We start from the raw sequence: 21294 nt of genomic DNA, 5'->3' as shown, positions 1-21294 counted from the left end.
GTTTATTTTGGCTGAATTTTAAATAGTTTGACTTTAGTTTAGTTTATTGTGAACGTTTTTAAAAGATGAAATAAATATATTGGAAGAAAAAAAAATCACAGAATAGACAATCAGCAACCCAAGACTAGTAGAAAACAAAATACATAGCTAAATAAATATTCAGCAACAACAATGAAAACATGGATTAACATTTAATTTTCTGTCTGAAAAGGAGGAAGAAGTAACCTGCTTGTCTTGTCTTCCTGCTGTTCTAAATGATTAAACAAAAGTTACAACTCTCATCCATCTGTCCACTACATCACTGTTGTCTTCTCCTCTTCTCACGTGTGTCAACATGCTTTCCATTCCTCTTCTTGTTTTCTGCACCTCTCATAAACAGTGTCTTTGTAGATCTTATTAAACTGTCTGAGAGTTTTACTTTGTTTGTTTGTATGTTACCAGGAAGTAGATGTTTATTGCTTTGTACATTATTTGTGTCATCATCAGATCTATGAGTTTCAATGCATATAAAACAGATTATTAGTGTGTTCCCAACATCCGACATCATGTACGATCCTTATTGCTCTTTTTTTTGTAGTATGCACAGTGGTTGCAGGGTGATCTCCGCAATGGAATGAATACATTAATTACGTAACGTACGAAAGTTTGGACCCAATTCTCGGGACATCCTCTGGATGTCATGACTCAAAATGGCTTTAGTGTACAATGAGTCATGTAATGATGTAATAATAACTACCTTGTACTTGGTAATAATTTAGTAATAACTGCTGAGTAGTTATGTAATATCGTAATAATAACTACTTTTTACTAAAAAATAATGTAGTAATAACTATGGGGACTGCGTTTGCACTCTCTCCTGCTCATTATGTTCAATTGCAATAAATGCCAGTCAGCTGACACTGGGCCAACTTTATAGGTTTTATTTCAGTGCATGTTTGGATTAATACAATTATAACCATCAGGAAAAGATACATTGTCTAGTACAGAAACTATAGAACCACCTGTAGCACCAGATTTACATTATACCACTTTTCTTCTATAGATCTTTCTGAACTGACTTCACTAGTTTTTTCCTCTTAACCATTAACTCGTCTATTAGACCCTATCCCAACTAGACTTTTTAAGGAAGTTTTTTCTATAATTGATGGTTCCATATTTAATCAGATGAATATGTCTTTGTTAACCGGCTACGTACCACAAGCTTTTAAGGTAGCGGTAATTATACCTCTGCTTAAAAAGCCCACTCTTGATACAGATGTTTTAGCTAATTAAAGACCAATATTAAACCTGCCTACATAAACGCAAATGTGCAAAAAGTTATTTTCTGTTAGAAATAGAATGGATGGTGGAGAGACGTGAATTAGGATTATGGATTTCTGAAAATAAAATACATCTAGTCTGGTCAGTGTACAGTGGAAGAAGCTTGGAATTCTTCAGAGATGTCTGAAAAACATATAAACTAGATTAGATGGTTTAATTTGAAAGTGTCTGGTATGGTTTAAGTCCTAAGGGATACGCGACTGTTGTGTTGGTGAATGATGGAGTGTTATTCCCATTCCAACCAGCCGAGGGCAGTATGCGACAACATACAGAGGCATGATGCAGAAGAAGACGAAATCCGGAAGTGAGCGCGCTGTGTAAACAAACCAGTCAACCCAGCAGGTCCCGTGTCTGATGTATTGAACGGTAATGTTCGTAGAAGTAACACAGGATTGAGTTAACAATAGTGATATGCAGCAAGTGCCTTTTAGGTTTATTACGTTGAAACGATAACCTTGACTCTGATTTGCACGACAAAAGCCTGGCTTATTCTCCTCTGGTGTGTGAGCCTGACTTACTCTCATTATATCATTAATAATTCCGATAAAGCCTGACTCTGGTCTGTAGTATTCACTATACTAAATCGAATATTTTTTAACATGTAATACCACAAAAATTATAATTAATATTAAGGATAAAAACCTGACTTTAGATAGTTTGGTTTATTCTCTTCTGGTCTCTGATAAGAGCCTCACTTACTGTTTTCATGTTTGTAATAAATTTGATAAAAGCCTGACTTATTCTCTTTAGGTGTGTAATACCTGTGATAAAAGCCTGAATTACTCTCAATTCAATTTTAATTGTATAGTGCCAAATCATAATATACATTATTTCAAGGCACTTTACATAGAAGGTCAAGGTTGGTTATAACTTTGATAAAAGTCAGACTTATACTCCTCTGCTTTGTAATTATTTTGTATGAACCTGTTAAATGTTTATTGTCTTCATGTCAATCAAACGTCAGCAGGCTCTCTAGTTGTTTTTTGTTAAGTGAACTAATGTTTAATGTTGTGTGTGATCTAATTTCCAGCATTGTGTGTTTTCTTTATTAGTGTGCGGGCTGTCTGTGGCCACCATGCCTTATTTGGGCAGTGAGGACACAGTGAGGGAGCTGAGGAGAGCTCTTTCCAACCCCAACGTTCAGTCTGACCAGCTGCGATACAGGAACACCATCCTCAAAGTCATCAGGTAGCTGACGGACATATGTGTCTAAATCTGTCTTAAAATATGGTGAAATCTTCATCTGAATTACAATAATAAAAAAACTCAATCTGTTTAAAATAACAACACACAAATAATTGTATCATTCTTGCCCACACTAAACACACTATTCAAAACTTCACAGTGTAGGTTGTATAATGCATGTGAACCCCTCGGCTAATGACATCAACAAAAGATCTCAAGACACTTTACATAGTAAGGTTGAGGTTTGAGAAAAATGGGGTCGAGAGGAGAGGTTGGTTGAAAAGAGGGGAGAGAAGAGAGAGACAAGGGGGGTGAGTTGACATGCATAAAGCTGGAAAGAGTTACACATTCATCTCAAAGAGAGATATATTCATGTCCACATGGAGAAAAACAGATTAACTGTCTATAGGTGGATTTATTTCTTCAACTACACTCCCTAGAAGTGGGCACTCGGATCAGTGAGGTAAAAAAAACTGCCCAGAGTATCAGCTAAAGGCTAAAACACTGGGGCTGATCAAAATCTCCATTCTTGAGGTTATAAATTATGGACAGTGGAAGCAGCTGCTCTCCCAAAAAATATCACTGCACCTGAAGTTGGCCAAACATTGAACATTCTCAAGAGAATCCTTTTGCAAACCGTTTTCAGACATGAAATCTGGAGAATGTCTGCAGAATTCGAACCGGAGTTTGCCTTTCACACATGAACAATGCAGCAGGAGATTCTCTGCTCAGAAGTGTTCAGGTGAGAGGTGGTGCAGCAGGCAGAGGCAGAACATAACGTATTCATTCCACTGCAGAGATCACATGTTTTTGTTTACAGCAAATGGACACCGGCAACGGCCCTTATCATGTAAAAGCTCTCTTGACATCTTCGTCAGCATCTTCAACTTGCATGGCTCCGCTTTTTATACGATATTTTGTCTGTGTAAGAAACATCATTAACACACCACTTGCTCAGGGTGAATCCTGAGGAGAATCTCCTGCTGTTTTCTCACAAGGGCTTATTGGGTCATTTCAAGTTTTTACCATGGAGCTGGCTGGAGAAACTCTGCACTCACTGATAACCTGTCAGAATTTGAGTAGTTAAAAGGTCTGAGGGCACAGTGAAAATGATACTGAATGAGACATGATATCTCAAGTCTGCCTTTAGGGAAGGGCAGTCCTTCTAGTTTATATTTCGTTCAATAGCCATTTTATGAGGTAAACTGAACATACATTCCACTCTTATGATGTCTACAGATTTTCAAATGATTTTTTTTCTTCAAATTCTGCATTCCCATTTTAAAAGACATTTTATTTCTATTTCAAATGAACCTTTCATATATATGCAGAGGCCAGTCATCTTCTCTTTCAGAAAATAGTCCCCTAAATATAAAAAGAGTACCTTGGATTTGGTAACTTCATATCTTGAGGTATCTTGACGTCCACACCATAATTACCTTAAGGGTTAACAGTGGAGTCTGGTTGTCTTTTTCCTGGTGCTTACACTGTTTAATTCAAGGCCTGTGGGCTTCTTCATAGTTATGAAGTGGAAAACTAACAAAGCACATTGTCTTTTTTCTGTCGTGTACATGTTTTTTAAAATCTTTTGTATCAGTGTCACATTTTCTTTATTCTCTGGTGCACACACACACACACGTTACTCATTTTATTCCCACCTCCCTTTCTCTGTCTCAGGGCAATGTCGCAGGGTGTGGATGTATCCGGCCTGTTCAGCGAAATGGTCAAAGCATGTGCCACAGTAGACATAGTCCAGAAGAAACTGGTCTATGTCTTCCTGTGTTCCTATGCCACTTTAAACCCAGAGCTGTCTCTGCTGGTCATCAACACACTGAGGAAAGATTGTCAGGATCCCAACCCCATGGTCCGCAGCCTGGCCCTGAGGAATATGACCAATCTCAGGTGAGGTGTTACACAACATTAGTACATCTCATTACATCAGCCTGTTGGCCTTCTGATTGTGTGTCTGTGCCTTCCAGGTTACCCAGTCTGGTGGAGTACGTGGAGCAGCCACTGACAGCAGGACTGAGGGACAGAGCAGCTTGTGTGCGGCGGGTGGCTGTACTTGGCTGGGCCAAGCTACACAATCTTCAAACCAACTCTGAGATAGGTAGGGTGGATGACGGCTTTACTGTGTCTGTCTGTCACCGACATTCAGCCACAGATTTGGGGTTCCAGCAGGTTTTAGTATTGAGACATTTTGTGAAACAGACACAGTTCAACCTGTTGCCTTTATCAGGGTTATTAGACGACACATGAACAAATCTTTTTAAAGACAGCTTTTAAAGCAACGTCATTGTGAGATGCATGTATGTGGTGGGGTTAGAATACAAACCAGAATGACTGAGTGCTGGTGAGGAAATGAATATGAAGTGTGGTTTTTGTGCTTTTATCTGCACAGGTTGTAAAAGTAATGAGTGAAAATGTTCAATGTGCCCAGAGTGAGCTCTGAGTGTCTACTGAGCGGGTCAGAACCCTACATTTTAATATGGTGGTGGATAGTTTTGCACACAAAGAGATGAGAATGACCTGAAACCTCTTATGCAATGAGATCTAATGCCAATAAGAGGATTTCTTCAGGACCCAGCAGCTGGGTTTGGGCGAAGACTATAGGTGTAGTTTAAAGCCAAACTACTATAAAATTACACTATATCCTACAGAATTAATCCTGTGGTCCTTTTTCATGAATATTTTACTTAATTTCTCTCTAATTCTCTGTTGCTCATTGTATCTAATCATCCAACTTGTATGGGTAAAAACTGAGAAGTGTTCTCTCTTAGGTCTGGTGCACACACTAAAGGTTAATCAGGCTGATTAAACACTCTGATTGCTGGACACATCAGTTCTCTCTCTTTCTCTCTCTGCCCTCAGCCAGCAGGGTTTTGGTTAGTTTGGTTTGTTTAGTGTGTTTTGATTTAGTATATATTGATAGTTATATAAATATAAATAAATGTTACTATTATTAAGAGAGTGGATACAGGTGCAGCTCTTTTACTCCTCACACACCTCTGCTGCTCTGACCTCCTTGAGTGATGTCACTTGAGTCAGAGTTGGTTGGGTCTGAAGACTACAAGTTGGAAAAGTAAAGAAATCTCGGGGTGTGTGAATAGAAATAAACTGAACACTGCATTGTGGGTAATGTAGATGGCAGATTTTGATAAGAGGAAGAATGTGTGGAACAAAAAAATATATACAGTATATGTGCTGCATCTTTTTTGTGTTATCCTTTTCCTCCCTCTGATCTTCTGAAATATCTCCTCCTCATTCATGCAGCACCATAATGTCCATATGTTGCCTGTTAGTTGGACATCAGACAAATCAATCTGATGAAGGGATGGATGATTGTTCTGGAACTTCAGGATACAGTGAAAAACTGTTTCAATTATTTTAAAAAGTGTGGATATAGCAAATTGTATTATCTTTAAAATGACTCTAATAATTGAAACAAACAGACTATCGATTACCATATGCATCTGTTATTAAACAATGCAAAAGAAAAAGGAAGGGGCTGATGATAGCAATTGTGTTTTCTAATCCTGTCCAGATTATGTGATGAATGAAATCATCTTCAACCCACCTCTACCTTCAATTACTGTTGATGTGTCCATGCCTGATTATGTTTGTCACACTCTTTTGCATATGTAGAAACAAACCTCTTATTATTGGTTCTTCCAGATGCTGCGGTGGTGAACGAGCTGTACAGTCTGCTGAGGGACCCAGACCCGGTGGTGATGGTGAATTGCCTCCGAGCCCTGGAGGAGATCCTGAAGGAGGAGGGGGGAGTCGCTATCAACAAACCTATCACACATCACCTCCTGAACAGGTTGGCCAATAATCAGAATGTCACAGAAACCTGTTGTCATAACAATAACTATCAAAATAAAAAAAAAGAAGGTAGGTGGAACAGATACATGGAACAGAACGACCAAGTGGCTAGAATAGTGTACAGAAACATGAGTAAACTGGGAGTCAAAATGCAAGACCCCTCCAAATATGGTTGAGAATGACCAAACTATGATCCTGTGGGACTTCCAGATCCAGACGAATAGGTAGGTGATGGCTAACCAACTGGACACTGTTGTGGTCGACAAACAGCAGAAGAGGGCAGTTGTGGTAAATGTAATGATCCCAAGCGATAAACTGCTTAAAACAATCAAGGGGAAATTTAAGTGTGACAACCTGCTGTGGTGCAAATGAAAGTGACAACATGTGCAATGGAGAGGTAAAAGCAAGAGAGCTCCCATAAAGGGAATGGTTTTGCATGTGGTTGACACAGACAATTAATCTCTAATTATCCTTCCTGACTGACTCCTCTCTAGTTTTGTGTTCTGCTAGTGTCCTTACTGCTAGGTTCACTATGGTAGCATGAGGCGGTACCTGCAGCCCACTCAGGTTGCACAGGTAGTCAAGCTCCTCCAGAATGGCACATCCATACGTGCGGTCGCAAGAAGGTTTGAAGTTACACAACGAGAGCTGGACAGGGCCTTAGAAGGGCATCAACCCAGCAGCAGGACCTGTATCTGCTCCTTTGTGCGAGGAGGAACAGGAGGAGCACTGCCAGAGCCCTACAAAATGACCTCCAGCAGGCTACTGGTGTGCATGTTTCTGACCAAACTGTCAGAAATAGACTCCATGAGGGTGGCATGAGGGCCCGAGTGGGACCTGTGCTCACAGCCCAGCTCCGTGCAGCTCGTTTGGCATTGGCCAGAGTGTTTATGAAACACACAAAGTGCTAGTCACCCATTCATACAGCACTTCTATATGCAGCACATATTTTTCTATCGCACATCACTCACACACTGCTGGCCCAGCTGTCAGAGGCAAAGGGGGGGGGAGGGGGGGTCCAGTGTCTTGCTCATAGACACCTCGACATGCACATTGGAGGACCAGGGGGGTTTGATCTGGCCTTCAACCATGGCCCTGAACCTGGCCCTTCCAAGTTAGAGACAGGTTAGAGAAAGAGGAGGGAGACTATTATGTTCTGGTTATATGCTGGACTATTTCTTTGCTGGGAGCTGTCACTCCCGTAGCTCACCCAGACTTATACTTACTTCATAATCTTCCCATTGACAAAGTGATCCGACTGTGTGTGTCTCTTCTCCCAGGCTGAAGGAGTGTGACATTTGGGGTCAGTGCGAGGTGCTGAGAGTCCTCCAGCGCTACCGGCCTCAGTCAGACGACGAGCTCTTCGACATCCTGTCCCTGCTGGACGCATCCCTCGTCAGCCCCTACCCTCCAGTCATGGCTGCCACCCTGAGCCTCTTCCTGAGCCTCTGCTCAGCCCTACCGGCTGTCAGTCAGGCGGCCCTGGAGCGAGTACGAGGACCCCTGCTGACCACCTGTGGGAGCGTTTCCAGAGAGATGAGGTTCACTGCCATCTGCCACATACAGGTGAGGGTGAATGATTCAAGTTTGGAGGAAGAGGGTTCAACAGGATCCACACATGATATTAAAGCAGCATTCAATACTGTACAATTCTACTGACACATTTTATACATAATGGAAAACATGGTATGAACCAAAAAGAAGAGAAATTACATGAACAAAAACAAATGAATAGGTAAATAAAATATCAAAATAATGTATTATATAAATAAATGATAATGAATGTACCGCTCTGTCTCTGGCTCTCACACAAATAATTAATATTGGAGGAACATAATAATTCACCCAATGTTTGGCCAGATATATATTATATATACACATATATACTGTATGTATGCAGCGACAGTTGCAATCAGAAATATTCAACCCCCTCACCTCAAAAGACATTATAGTGATGTGGATGAACGATAATGACAATAAATGACAAAAAACCTCATTAAACAACAAAAGATATTTATTGATACATATTTGAGTTATTTTGACAACAGAAGTTGACTTAACTTTGAAGTTCAAATGAAAAATGTAACTCTTTTAACACATGTGCATGTGCAGTATTATTCAACCCCCAGCTTCAGTACTTTGTGGCGCATCCTTTAGCTTTTATAACTTCTAACAAACGTTTTCGGTAAGTGCTGACAAGCTTCTTACACCTCTCGATCGGAATCTTTGTCCATTCTTCACGTGCAAGAGCCTCTAGCTCAGTGATGTTTGATGGCTTCCGTGCTGCAACTGCCTTTTTTAAATCCCACCAAAGATTTTCAATCAGATTTAAATCTGGTGACTGAGAAGGCCACTCCAGGACGTTCCAGGATCTTTTTCTCAACCAAGCTTTGGTTGACTTGGAGGTGTGCTTGGGATCATTGTCTTGCTGGAAAGTCCAATGATCACCAAGGTTTAATTTGTCAACAGAAGGCATCACATTCCTCTTTAAAATGGCCTGGTATTTCTGGGAATCCATGATGCCAGGTACACGATCAAGATTGCCAGTTCCTGCTGCAGAAAAACAGCCCAACATCATCAATGACCCACCTCCATGCTTGACCGTGGGGATGGTATTCTTCTGGTCATAAGCCTGGCCTTTCGCACGCCAGACATACCGCTGGTCCATATGTCCAAACCGTTCCAGTTTGGTTTCATCAGTCCATAGAACTGTCACCCAAAACTCAGTCGTCTTATCCAAATTCCTCCTGGCATATTCTAGTCGACTTTTGATGTTCCTTGTGGTCAAGAGCTGAGTGCGTCTTGGAGTCCGGCCATGAAGTCCTTGTTTATTCAGTGCACGTCTTATAGTTGCCACTGAAGCACTTGTACCAGCCTTCATCAGGTCATCCTGTAGGTGTCTTGCAGTCACACAGGGGTTTTTCTTAGTTGTTCTGACTAAGTTGCTGAGGGCCCTTGATGAAATGTTGGGCTTTCTTCCATGGCCAGGCAGGTTTGAAGCTGCTCCATAAGTTTTAAACTTCCTTATAATGCTTCCAATGGTGTCTCTTGGAATATAATTTGTTGGGGAAATCTTCTTATACCCAAGGTCCTTCAGGTGTGATGAAATAATCTCCTCTCTCAGCTTTTGTGGAACAATATTATATAGGGGTTGAATAATTGTGACATGGCTATCTTAACAAAATATACTGTTAGACACAAATACTACATCATGCATTTTCTGTGTTGATTTTATGTATCACTCAACTCATAAAGAAGTCATCCGAAGCAGAATCTTGCTCTTTGAAAAAACTTTAATTGATAAATCCTTAAAATCTTTGGGGGGTTGAATATTTCTGATTGCAACTGTATATACGGCTGCCTTAATGCTATTCATTGTGTATTGATCATCAATAAATCTGCCAGATATTATCTTGATTAATCGACCATCAAAAGTTGGTTTGATGGAAGTTGATGAATAATTTTGTATAACTTCAGAAAGACGCTAAATTTACTGTTACACAAAACAAAGAAAAGCAGCAAATCATCACAATTGCAATGTAGAACCTTGATATTTAAAACATGACATCACCGACCAACGATCCACTCAGCTATATGTATACCTTAAGTTTACATATACCTATATACTTATGGAAATCAATGACTGTAAATAAAGATGGATGATGTGTCTCCACTTCCTCCCACTATAAAAAAAACGATATTTATAGAGAGAGATGGATGTCTGCTGTCCAACGAAGAGGGGACATGGGCCAGATAGATAGAAGATAAATAGTTTTTCTAAAGATGTGATTTTAGGTAGTTCTTATCCCACTGATGTATGTTCAAGTGCTCCTTATTCTGTAAATTGGGGTTTAATTAGCTATTTAAGGCGTCATGTTTGACAGCTGAGACCGACTCACTATTGGTCAAGCATGTATTTCAGAGGGACCCCTCCACTGGACAATACTGTGCAATCACTGTGCACTGCAGACTACCCGGGATATTTTGGCTTTGTTTTGTTATAGTGGGAGGAAGTGAAGACGCATCATCCACCATGCATAACATGGTTTGAGAAAGCATTATCTTTTGTGTGTGTGTGTTTGGTGCGAGTGGCTGGATGTTGAGATATAAACAGTATTATTCACTAGTTAATTACTTTGTTAGTGGAAAACTCTTGTCAGATGGGTGTGGATACATTTTGAGAAATGTGATTTTGTCGTCTTCTAGCTGCTGTTGCGTTCTCTCCCTGGCCTGATGGGGGCACACTACAAACGTTTCTTTTGTGGCTATGCTGAGCCTGCCTACATCAAGCAAAGGAAGATGCAGGTAATGACTGTTTGGTTTCTTCAGTAGATCTTCACTGTGACCTCTCTCATTTTTTATTCTACATTCTCTACATACAGTTATGCTGGTGTTTGCAGGTTTTGTGTATACTATAACCATAGTTATATTGTATACAACTAAAACTCAACTAAAAACATATAAACAATGCCATAAACGTCTCTCTCTACCAGACATAACTGACTACTCCCATGTAAAATGCAGCAGAATGTGTGATTCTGTTGGTGCTTTCACACAGGTCGTTTCATTTCTTTTGGACCAAGGGGGAAAAAAGATGTTTTCATGTTCACACCAACACATTACAGACAAAACAAGACGAGTGAATGTGAATTTAAACAGGGAGCTCCCTGACTGGGCTGCTGTGACTGTGAGACCTATGTGGGAAAGTCAACAGTTTATGCAGCACTTTGATGTACAGAGATGTGGATGAAAGAGGGGGGACTTGCTGTAGATGTCCCCTTCACAGAAAAACATAAAAAGAGGACACAAGTCCACCACCAAAGCAGACTGTTTTCTTTGTTAATTTCTTTTGTTAGTTATCTGACTTAAATGTTTTTGCTCGCGCCAAGATGCTGTGATGACTGGACCAAGAGCAGAGACTCACATTCAGGAATCAGGCAAAACGCAAAGTTCAAATCAACAGTCTCAGTTTTAATCCAAGCAGAGGTCAGACACAGGAAGGCAGTCAGCAATGCAAAGGTTGCAGGGCATCCAAAGGCAAAATTCACAAAATAAGCACAAGCACAAAGTAAAAAAACCAGAACAAGGCAGCAAAACAGGGCATAGACAGTCTCAGAAACAAAAACAGGAGGAACTAATGGTTGAAAGGTCAACGTGAAGCACAAAGAGAGTCGGGAAGGGAAGTGGTGTGTGAGCAGGTGTGTGTATACGGAACAAAGGTATATGCATCACTTGTACAGTGACATGGTTAGAAATTGTATAAATATACGTGTTATCACACCCCTGGATAGTTAAGTCAAGGGGTGAAGAGCTTAAGATGTTTTCAAACATGTAAAAAACTGGATCCATATCAAAGGCTCTGGATGTCTGAGCCACTGCTGCCCTGAGTTTGACCTCCCACTTTATGAACTAAATCACTGCAGTGTCCCCAGTTATCACACAGTAATTATCTATTGTTAACATGAGCAGTCAAATAGAAAAGCTAGTGCTGTTGTGTTTGCAGGTGCTGGTGGAGCTGGTGAATGACGAGAATATAGTGATGTTACTGGATGAGCTGAGAGGATACTGCACTGATGTCAACACTGACACTGCCCAGGCTGCTATTTCAGCCATAGGTAAACACACTCACGCATACAAACCCATCCATGCACATCTCTATTATCATGAAAATGCTTTTTTCTTCACTACATCTGAATTAAAAGAAACACACTTCCATATCCTCACTGGAACTCATTTTATACCTTTTAAATATATATAAATAAATATACATAAAACATATATAAATTTAAGTTTTACAGCCTTCTATTGTTTTAATTTTAGACTTTATTCCTCCATGTTTAAGCTCAGTCCGTTTATGAGTCAGAGTGTATGTTTCTATGTCAATATGACCTGGCCCTGTTCACTGGTTCTCTTCACTCCTTTCATTTCAAACACCTCTTCCCTATAATGCAAAGGTCCACATTGTCCTCATCACACTTGTTTAATAGTAACTAGAGGACAATAAGGAAAACGTTTGGAACCCCCACTTTAGACACAAAGTCTGGTATGAATATATATTATATGTTCAGCATTCAGAGCGCTGAGAGTGTGCAGTGTTAGTGTGCTGTGTTCTCTCTCTAATGTGGCATCGCTGTATAAAGTCAGCCTCACTTATGGCCTGTGTTATCTTGTGTGGACTGGGTGCAGGTCGTATTGGACGGAGCTACAGCGACAGATGTCTGGAGATCCTTATTGAGCTGCTCGGGCTCAAACAAGAGCACATCACCTCTGGTAAAACTTGTTTCACCCTGCCCCACGTGCACATTGCACACAAACTATAGTCTGTTAGTATATCACATTTGTTTGGTCTTACAGACAGAAAAGACAATTCTATCATTCACAGTTGTCAACTCTTGTTTTTTCTATTTCCATCACCATCTCACCCACACTCGTCAGCTGTGGTGCAGACAATGCGCGACCTGGTCTGGGTTTGTCCACAGTGTAGCGACACAGTGTGTTTGGCTGTCGAGGGCTGTGAGGAGACGCTGCAGGATAGCCAGGTCAGTTACACCCTGAAAACATTTACACAATTGACACACAAACACACCTACACACACACACTGTGACTCGATCTCACATCACATCACTGACTGAAAAACTGACATGTATACTATAACAACACGGTTAGTTTTTTCACCTTTAAAATAGTGTGCATTGCTTTGTGGGATTGATACCAGAAAACGTTATATATATGCCTTGGACATTTCTTTTTATTTTGTTTATTTTAGGCTTTATGTCGATCATAAATTTCACCATCAGAATATGACAGTACCTGTGAATGCAGTGCACTTTACTATATTGTAAATGGGAAGTGTATTAGGGCCTTAGCATTAGCATGGCAGCTGAACGTCAGTAGGTTTTCCACGGAGCCTTTAAAGTGCCAACAGGTGATTTTTTTAATCTTGCTTTTAACACAAAATATCTTGTTTCCAGAAGAAAACTTTTTATTTTCACCTAGGAATGTCATAATGAGATTATTGTTGCTCTTGTGTGGAGAAACACAATTGTCAACAGCAAGAATCATTTGCTGCACAAAGATTTTCTCCGCCTGGCACAAAGACTTTCTCTGCCTGGCCTCCTAGTATTAAGTCTGCAGAAAGTCTGGAGAATCTGATGTGAGAGCACAGCAGGAGATCCAAGAACACGTGACGGATGCATAAAAGAAAAAAGAAAAAAGAAAAAAAAAATCTCTGCATGAAAAAGCGTTGCTCTACACGTAGAAGACACTGACGAGAACATCAAGAGAGTTGGTTGGTGGTGATTAAATGGTAGTAACTAAAAATCATATATTTTTTCCTCCACCACAAGCAGCGCCTGTGTTTATATATGAAAACACTTCTTTGCATTTGGTTTCAATGTGTGACCTTTGAGGTCGACTTTCATAAACAAGCCTCAGAGAGAAACCAGACTAAGGTGTGGGAGCCTGCACGAAGACGACCCGCTTAAGATATTTACATGTCAACATTTCCTTCCTGTGGTGTAATTATGAGCTGATCTGTGTGAGCAAACCGTCTCTTCATTTCCTGCCGTCATTTTCCTGCTTCTCTTTCTGTTGTTTGTCTGCCAGTAGCAGCCGGCAGTAATAGATTAAGAAGGAAAAACTTCAAAGTGATTAATTAACATTTATACTTTACTCAGTAACTCGGCCCCGAGCAGAGAGTCCAGGGTTTACTCCCTGCCAGCTGGATCACTTACTGTGTTTCCCCTCACACCTCTCTGATGTCACAATTTACAAGTTTCTATGCTGACAGTCCAACAAGTCTGCCCACGTTATGCCGTGATCGGCCAGGAGCATGGAGGTGGAGGTTTGACCTTCTCTGTGTCAGTCTCTTCTATGTACAGCTGAGTGCTATGCCTTCATAGAGAGACTCTGTAAACATGTACTTTTGTCCCATTGTTTTCGATGGTTTGCTTTTTGTCCTGCCTACATTAGCTGCCGTTTGGAACTATCCAGGAGCTTTGCCTTTGTACAAACCTGTTCAAATGAAGTATATCCCAGCCTTTACCCTCTTATGCTCTATCTTGTTTTTTAACAGACTACACTTAACAATAAATGCACAACTTATCTTAGACGCGACTGGTTACTCCTCATGAGTAATTTGTTGCTTCTGACAGGAAATGAATGATAGGCAGGTCAATGTGTTTCTGCCCTTATTGTGAAGTTGGGCCGACTTTCTGTGTGTATCCTTAAGGCCTAATATGTTTCTTATATTTGATGTATAATATTTACTATGTCATTATTATTATTCGATAATATGGAACCAACATTGTTTAGATCCATATTTTCTTACCAGCAGTCCTCTTTTAATGCTGATGAAACAACCTTCCACCCATCCACAAGATCCACATTTTTATTTGAAACTCTTAATATCAGACCCCTAAACATGCCTGATTTTTTTTATAATCATGATCCTTGAATTATTCTCTGAGAAATCGCAGAATATAAAGTTAAATAAAATGAAAAATAATTCAGCATCCATCCCCTGACCCGGATCTGCGGCAAAGTTCAATGGGTTCTTCCCTGACCCAGACCGCAACCTTCCCCCAAAGCCATTGTCAGACACGAAGGATGTCCGCACAATTGGTACAGGACTTTTCAACCCACAGAAATTTGCACACATCACCAAACTCACAACAAGTGATCAAACACTCTACACAGAACCTTTTAACCTGAGATCAACCAGAGTCCCTCACAACACCTCAGTGGGTGTTCAGGGCCTCTGCTCATTCTCCTTATCCTCCATTAGGGCAGGCAGGCCTTGCTGTGGTTGCTCGGTGTGTACGGTGAGCGAATCTCCAGCGCCCCCTACACATTGGAGGTGTTCATCGACGGAGTGAGGAGTGAGGCCTCCTTGGGAGTCAAGATGGAATTGCTGGTGGCCACCATGAGGATGTTTTTGTGTCGGCCTGCTGAGACACAAGACATGCTTGGAAGACTGCTGCACTACTGCATAGGTGTGTGTGCGTGTGTGCGTGTGTGTGTGAGAGATAATGTAAAAGGGTGGGGAAGTGAGAGATGTCACTGTTAACACTCTTGTGTTTTGCAGAGGAGGAGACAGACATGTGTGTACGTGACCAGGCACTCCTCTATTACCGTCTGTTGCATTGTGGGATAGAAGAAACAAGAAAGGTCCTCCAGGGTCGGAGGTCAGACCCTTCCCTTGGCGTTCTGATTGGCCGCCCTGCAGAGCCCATCAGCCAGTGGGCCTGCAACTTTAACACCCTGGAGCCTCTCAGGCAGGGCGCCGTAGAGACAGACTTAGCCAGCAGAGGAAGCCCTGAACATGTGACCTTTGACCTCAAGCCCAACACTAACCTCTCAGACACACTGAACTGTAGCCATGGTGAGGAGGTTCATGCAGGTGAGTGAGGACATTCATAGTGCCAGCTCTTAAGGGCTTTACTCAAGTATTTTTTTAAATAAAGAAAAAGTGTTTTATAGTATTTTTGCAAATGTCTCTCAAACTTCATCATATTAACACAAGACTATCGGCACAAACCGTCACTTAGCACAGGCTTGTCAACAGAATGACTGACTGATGTTGATTTTTTCCCCGCTGCTGCTATGTGCTTTTGGAAAGCTACAGTCCTCTCCCAATATTAAAATCCAATTTTATACGTATCGTGCCAAATCACAACATATATTATCTTAAGGCCTTTTACATAGTAAGGTCCAGACCTTGCAATATTATAGAGACGTACAACAGCTCTCACAACGAGCAGCACTTTGGCAACTGAGGAGAGAAATAACTTCCTCGTTAACTGAAAGAAACCACTAGACTCTAGTGTGGGCAGCCTGGACCGGTTTGGGTGAGTGGAGAAGAAAATGAGGAAGTAAGGAGAGATGAATGAAAAAGAGGGGGGGGAGAGAGAGACAAGCAACAATTGTGTAACCGTCATATTTCAGCTATATCAGACTTATTTATAGATTTAAGGATGTTATTAGAGAGAGAGTGAGAGAACAGACTATGAAAGAGAAAAAACACAAAATTAGAGACATGTTAAATAAATGGGCAGAGGGCAGAGAGATAGAGAGTGAGTGAGAGAAGTGCTCAGTGCTGAATGATCTATTGGGACAATACGGTGTAATGAGCTCTTTTATATATGATGGGGCGTGATTGTTAAGGCCTTTATATGTGTGAATTTAGTCACCTCTTCTTTCCAAGAGGTTTAGGGATTACACAAGGACTGACATATAACATCAAATCAGATTCTAATTTACAGTCGGTGGGAGTGTTGGCTCCTTCGTCACCTCCACATGGGATATTTAGTCTTGGTGGCGTTACTGCATTATAGAATAGCAGTTGAAGTTAGTTTTCTGTCTTGCATTACATTTCCTTGCTAACTGTTACTTGAGACTGTAAACAGGAATAATTTCCCCACAATGTACAACCAACACAACGGTAATGTAAATCAGTAGTGGTATAGTTATGACATCATCTATAGTTCATTATACTGTTTGAAGTCAACAATCTCTGTGTGATCGTGTCATAACCTGCTTCATTCAGAATCTTCGAAGGATTGATTTTGTTTACAAGTAAACCACACCAGTAAATGTCTTATAAATCATTTGTTTATGTTGCTGTCGGTTGTTTAATTAAATTGCTGTGTGATTATTTAAGCGTGGTGATTCGGCTGTGAGGTATCGTAAGCCTGTTCCACATTTAATCAGTAGAGCTAACCAGCAGCGATTTAGTTTCTGGAAATCACATTTCCACTGTGGAAATCGTACTTTCACATTTAATTAAAGTTAGCTTCAGTTTAATTGTTGATACCAGTAATCCAATTTCTTCTAATAAGAACAACATTTAAAGATACGTAAAGTTAAATTTTCAGGCGTCACACCCTATTTGGGGTGTGACGTCAAACTGTCAAAATGTTATGTTGACACCGTAGGACAGGTGTTAATTCATCTATATGTTTTTGCATGGAGGTCATTGTTACTGCCAGTGTTATACTGGACTGAAATCTACTGAGAGGTGTTTCTATGATCCTTTCCTCCTCCTTCCCTCTAACTGTGTGTAGTATTTAGATTGTGCTGGTTTCCTGGCATGGGAGCTGGTCATGATGCCTTTGGGAGCCATGCTCCCTTGAAAATCTCTAAAGGATCTCAAAATACGTAAAAGATGAAAATGCTTTTTCCGCCACTGGGAGACAATGGCCCTCTATACTGTTTATATTTGTATGTATGTCACAAGCATCCTGTAATTTAGCTGTAGCTATTATCAAACTTTGAAGCACATGCTGAAAAACTAAAACATACAGTCTCCTCTGGTCCTTCCAGTGTTTGAGTCCCTCACATTTCACAGTTTAAATCAAGGTGCTAGTTAAAGGCCTCACAGAAAACACCATGATTAATCCACCTACAGGAGACTGTTGAAATTCCACAGATTCAATGGTGCATTGGTATTTCTGGTATTTTTTTTTTTTTTTTTTTGGCCTGCACTATCTAAGGCAACATCCTTCCTTACTGAATAATGGTGGTTGATAAGTATGTTAACAGCATGAAGAGAAGTGCAGGTGAAGAGCCATGAAAGCTCTGTGCTCAAGCCAAAATTGATGAGGCGTTACTCTAATCGTCTTTTCAATGATTATGTCCTGTGTGGATATGCACTACAGACATTCAGCAAAATGCCCTCACAAGGTCTTTTCACACCTAATGCTGTTACAATTGTAATTTAAATTGTTAAATTTAAATTTCTAACATTAATTCTACACAATTTAACCTATAATGTTGAAGTACAAACCCGCTTTTGCTCAGAGCCTTTGCTTCTACACTCCAAGCTGAACTCAAGTGCATCCTGTTTGCTTTGATTCTCTCTCGATAAGAAAAGTGACACTGTCACATCTGTGGATTCAGTGTAAAGATGGAGCCAGCAGTTATCTGTGGCCTCAGTAATACAAATTTAACTTAGACATGAATGCTCACACCAAGTATCACGGCTTTCCACCTAATTATTGTTGAGATATTTCACTGGATAAATTCAATCTTTTATCTAGTGGTGACACTAGAGAAGTCAGGGGAAGTCTTTTGGCTTTAATCTCGGATTACCATTATTATCTGTTCCGGTTTTTATCAATATGTCAAATAACTGGAATATAAATATACATTTTTTGAATATAATAAAATTCATATAATATGAGGTTACGTGCAGCTGTGGAGACTTTCTGAAGCCACTCAAGTGGAACAACTGAGGACGGTCTCTGAGAGTCACAAATATCTTTAGACTACTTTAAATAGGTCCAATTGGATGCAGCTTGTATACTAAACTCTATTTTGGTCAAAGTCTGAGAGAGTTTTGGTTTTACAAGATTACTGTCCATTTCTGGGAATGCAGTGCCATTCTTAATCACAAGTCTCTTCCCCTGGCAATCATCCCAACTACCACTTTAACCCTCATCCTCAATCTCTGTCCTTCTGTCCACCATTTGGCTCCCTGTTGTTTACACGTATCCTCCTGCTTTTCTTTCCACTTCTTCCCCCCAATCTTCTCCCCTTCCTTCCTCTTTGTCCTCTCGTGTCCTCTCCAGGCTCAGACAGTGCCATTGAGCGTGTGGATTCCTCCGCTGATGTCCTGTCTTCCAGCCTTGCCGTCCCACTCAGTTTGTCCCTCTCCCCGATTCTCAGCCCAGAGGAGTTTGAGGGACTGTGGCTGCAGCAGCAGGTTTTGCATGCTGAGCAAGGTAATCAAATGGAAAGAGGTTAATGTGTAAGCAATACCAACACATCTTAGAGATTCTTCTTCATGAACCCATCGACTCTCCTGGGTGGAATATATGTATATATAATGCTTAATTATAGGTTGAATCTATCGAAAGGTCTGTAGAAGTAGAGCCATTCAGCAGCTACAGTATTACAGTAAAACACTGCTGAAAACACATCAATTCATCTACTTACTAATTCCACAAACTTTTGTCTTATCTTATGAACCGTTCATTTAATAGACTTCACAATTTGTATGTTAAATTGCCTGACAAAGTGCAGTGTTGCGTTCAGTGCAATTTGGAAATGCAATGGGTTTAATATCAGGTGACTGGCGCTCTGGCGATCATTAAATTATAAGATGAATGCAAACAGGCCATAACAGATCCTTTGTTAAGCATTGCAGCAGCAGCAAAACAAATGTTGTGCTTTTACTTTGTAGTCAAATTGCTTAAGAAGAGGTGATTAAATGACTGTTGTTGCCATGACAGAGATCAGCACCTTTGAATGTCTGTGTCAGTCTGATATCGTGAAATACAAATAATCAAATCACCAATTACATCTGCTGGGCTGGATATTAGGCCGCCACTTGCCGACCACTGCTTTATGGGACAGAATGTTGTTCTGAGATGTAAAGACAAATGTCGCACCGTCATATCAACCAGTTGATGTCTATTTTTAGCTTTGGCTGCTCAGCACTGCTTACCTTGTTTGGTATTGCAGCATGTCACTGCCTCACTGTGATTTGGGGTAATAAACAAAACTCACAAGCCCGCCTAGCTATAAACCAGCGAACAAAGTAGCATGTGCAGCCTTGAGGAGATTAATTGAAGTTTTCTTTGTTTCTTTGTCTTCGTACATTTCTTTACTGCTGCAGTTGAATAGTTTAGAAATAGTTTTGACATTTTTGCTAACTGCAGCTAACTGGCCAGCTCAGTTAGCAGTGTCTCAGTTGTCACCACTGCTGTCACCAACACATTATGAAATAAAAAGCAATGTTACTCTCGATAAAGGGAGTCAAAATAAAAATTCCATTGTGAAATACAGTGAATTATATAGTTGTACTTATACATTTCAGTTATATACAATATTATTTCAGGATTGAAGTAGCAATTTCGTTTCATCTCACAAATTACTGTTTTGTTTATATATTTTAAGTGTGAAAAAATACAAATAATTAGATATTTTCTTAATTATTCATCTATTTAAATTAAATGTCATAGATTGTAGACTCTCCTTTCATGAAGTTGTACCCCAGTGGTATATTCAATGTTTCTTGACATTTAACAGCCTCTGGTAATTGCTCCTTGTTTTGTTGTGTCTAGGTCCTGAGAAGATAAAGGGGGAGGATTGTGTGTGCATGGAAGAACGTGTCCGATGTCCTGAGTTACTCCTCTGTTCCCCGCAAAGTCTTCAGGCAGCGATGCAGCTGGTTAATATCCAGACACTGGCCTTTACACCACCACACATGCTCCCCTGGAGGGTCTACCTGTACACACACACCCAGCAAGCACGCTCTGCTGACACCCCCCACAGCACGCTCATCCTGGGGGAGCTGCTGTACACTGGAGAGGGAAATCAGAAAGCTGGAAAGGGTGATAGAGATGTGTTGGTGGAGGACAGGGAAGATGAGCAACTGAAAGCGGGAGAGGAAGCCACAGCTAATGGGTTGAGCAGGAGAGAGATTACGAGAACAGACAGAGGACAAGACGCAGTTAAAGTGACTCTTAAACAGCAACCGAGAGATGAAAAAGCTCTGAAGGGGTTTCTCTCCATCCTTACCACTCTACTACACACTCTGTCCTCGGAGAGAGCTTAAATGAACATCAGACACACACACATCATCGCTGTTGCTGTACATCCTTCCAAACATGCTAACATAACACCCTCATTTTCTAAGCATAACTGAAGAAGAGGAACTGTCTGCACCTGCTCAGTAAACAAGACTGTAAATATGTGACTTTTGTATTTTGTGTATTTTCTTTCACCTACACACCTGTCACAAAGATCATTGTGGTGCTCAAGAGATTTGTATTGACCTTAAGTTAACTAACTGTGGCACTTCCCATTTTTATTTAGGATATCACACACACAGATAAGCAAACGTGTGGCGAGACCATTTCCACTTCTCTTTCAAGCTTGCACATATAAAGTAGTTGTGGCTAAACTTGAATTCATGTGAGGGGGGACTCTTTAAAAGAGTAACAAAGGAGCATGAAGAA

At 40.6% G+C, this 21294-nt stretch overlaps 1 protein-coding gene and 1 long non-coding RNA gene across 4 annotated transcripts; one reads left to right on the top strand and one right to left on the bottom strand.

The window, feature by feature from the left end:
• Positions 1-1579: 1579 nt before the first annotated feature.
• Positions 1580-21032, top strand: ap4b1 (adaptor related protein complex 4 subunit beta 1). Of its 3 annotated transcripts, none has more exons than XM_034591960.1 (14): positions 1580-1686; positions 2373-2508; positions 4183-4407; positions 4485-4615; positions 6181-6328; positions 7611-7896; positions 10537-10635; positions 11834-11945; positions 12517-12600; positions 12766-12869; positions 15117-15324; positions 15417-15731; positions 18901-19053; positions 20398-21032. In XM_034591960.1, the coding sequence occupies exons 2-14, from the start codon at positions 2396-2398 to the stop codon at positions 20889-20891; spliced, it is 2472 nt and encodes an 823-aa protein (XP_034447851.1). In that variant the 5' UTR covers positions 1580-1686; positions 2373-2395; the 3' UTR covers positions 20892-21032. The 3 variants fall into 3 exon arrangements, with proteins under 3 accessions (XP_034447851.1, XP_034447853.1, XP_034447852.1); XM_034591962.1 differs by having other exon boundaries at positions 18901-19079; positions 20398-20534; XM_034591961.1 differs by lacking the exon at positions 1580-1686 and adding an exon at positions 1802-1819.
• Positions 9469-19248, bottom strand: LOC117765405. The gene is made up of 3 exons (XR_004614568.1): positions 19238-19248; positions 16918-16927; positions 9469-9675 (listed from the first exon to the last, which is right to left on the bottom strand). It is a non-coding gene; the product is annotated as an uncharacterized LOC117765405 (long non-coding RNA).
• Positions 21033-21294: the final 262 nt, after the last annotated feature.

The sequence above is a fragment of the Hippoglossus hippoglossus genome, chromosome 7 (assembly GCF_009819705.1).
Source record: "Hippoglossus hippoglossus isolate fHipHip1 chromosome 7, fHipHip1.pri, whole genome shotgun sequence".
In the NCBI taxonomy this organism is placed as follows: domain Eukaryota; kingdom Metazoa; phylum Chordata; class Actinopteri; order Pleuronectiformes; family Pleuronectidae; genus Hippoglossus; species Hippoglossus hippoglossus.
This window is presented reverse-complemented; position numbering and strand designations above follow the sequence as displayed.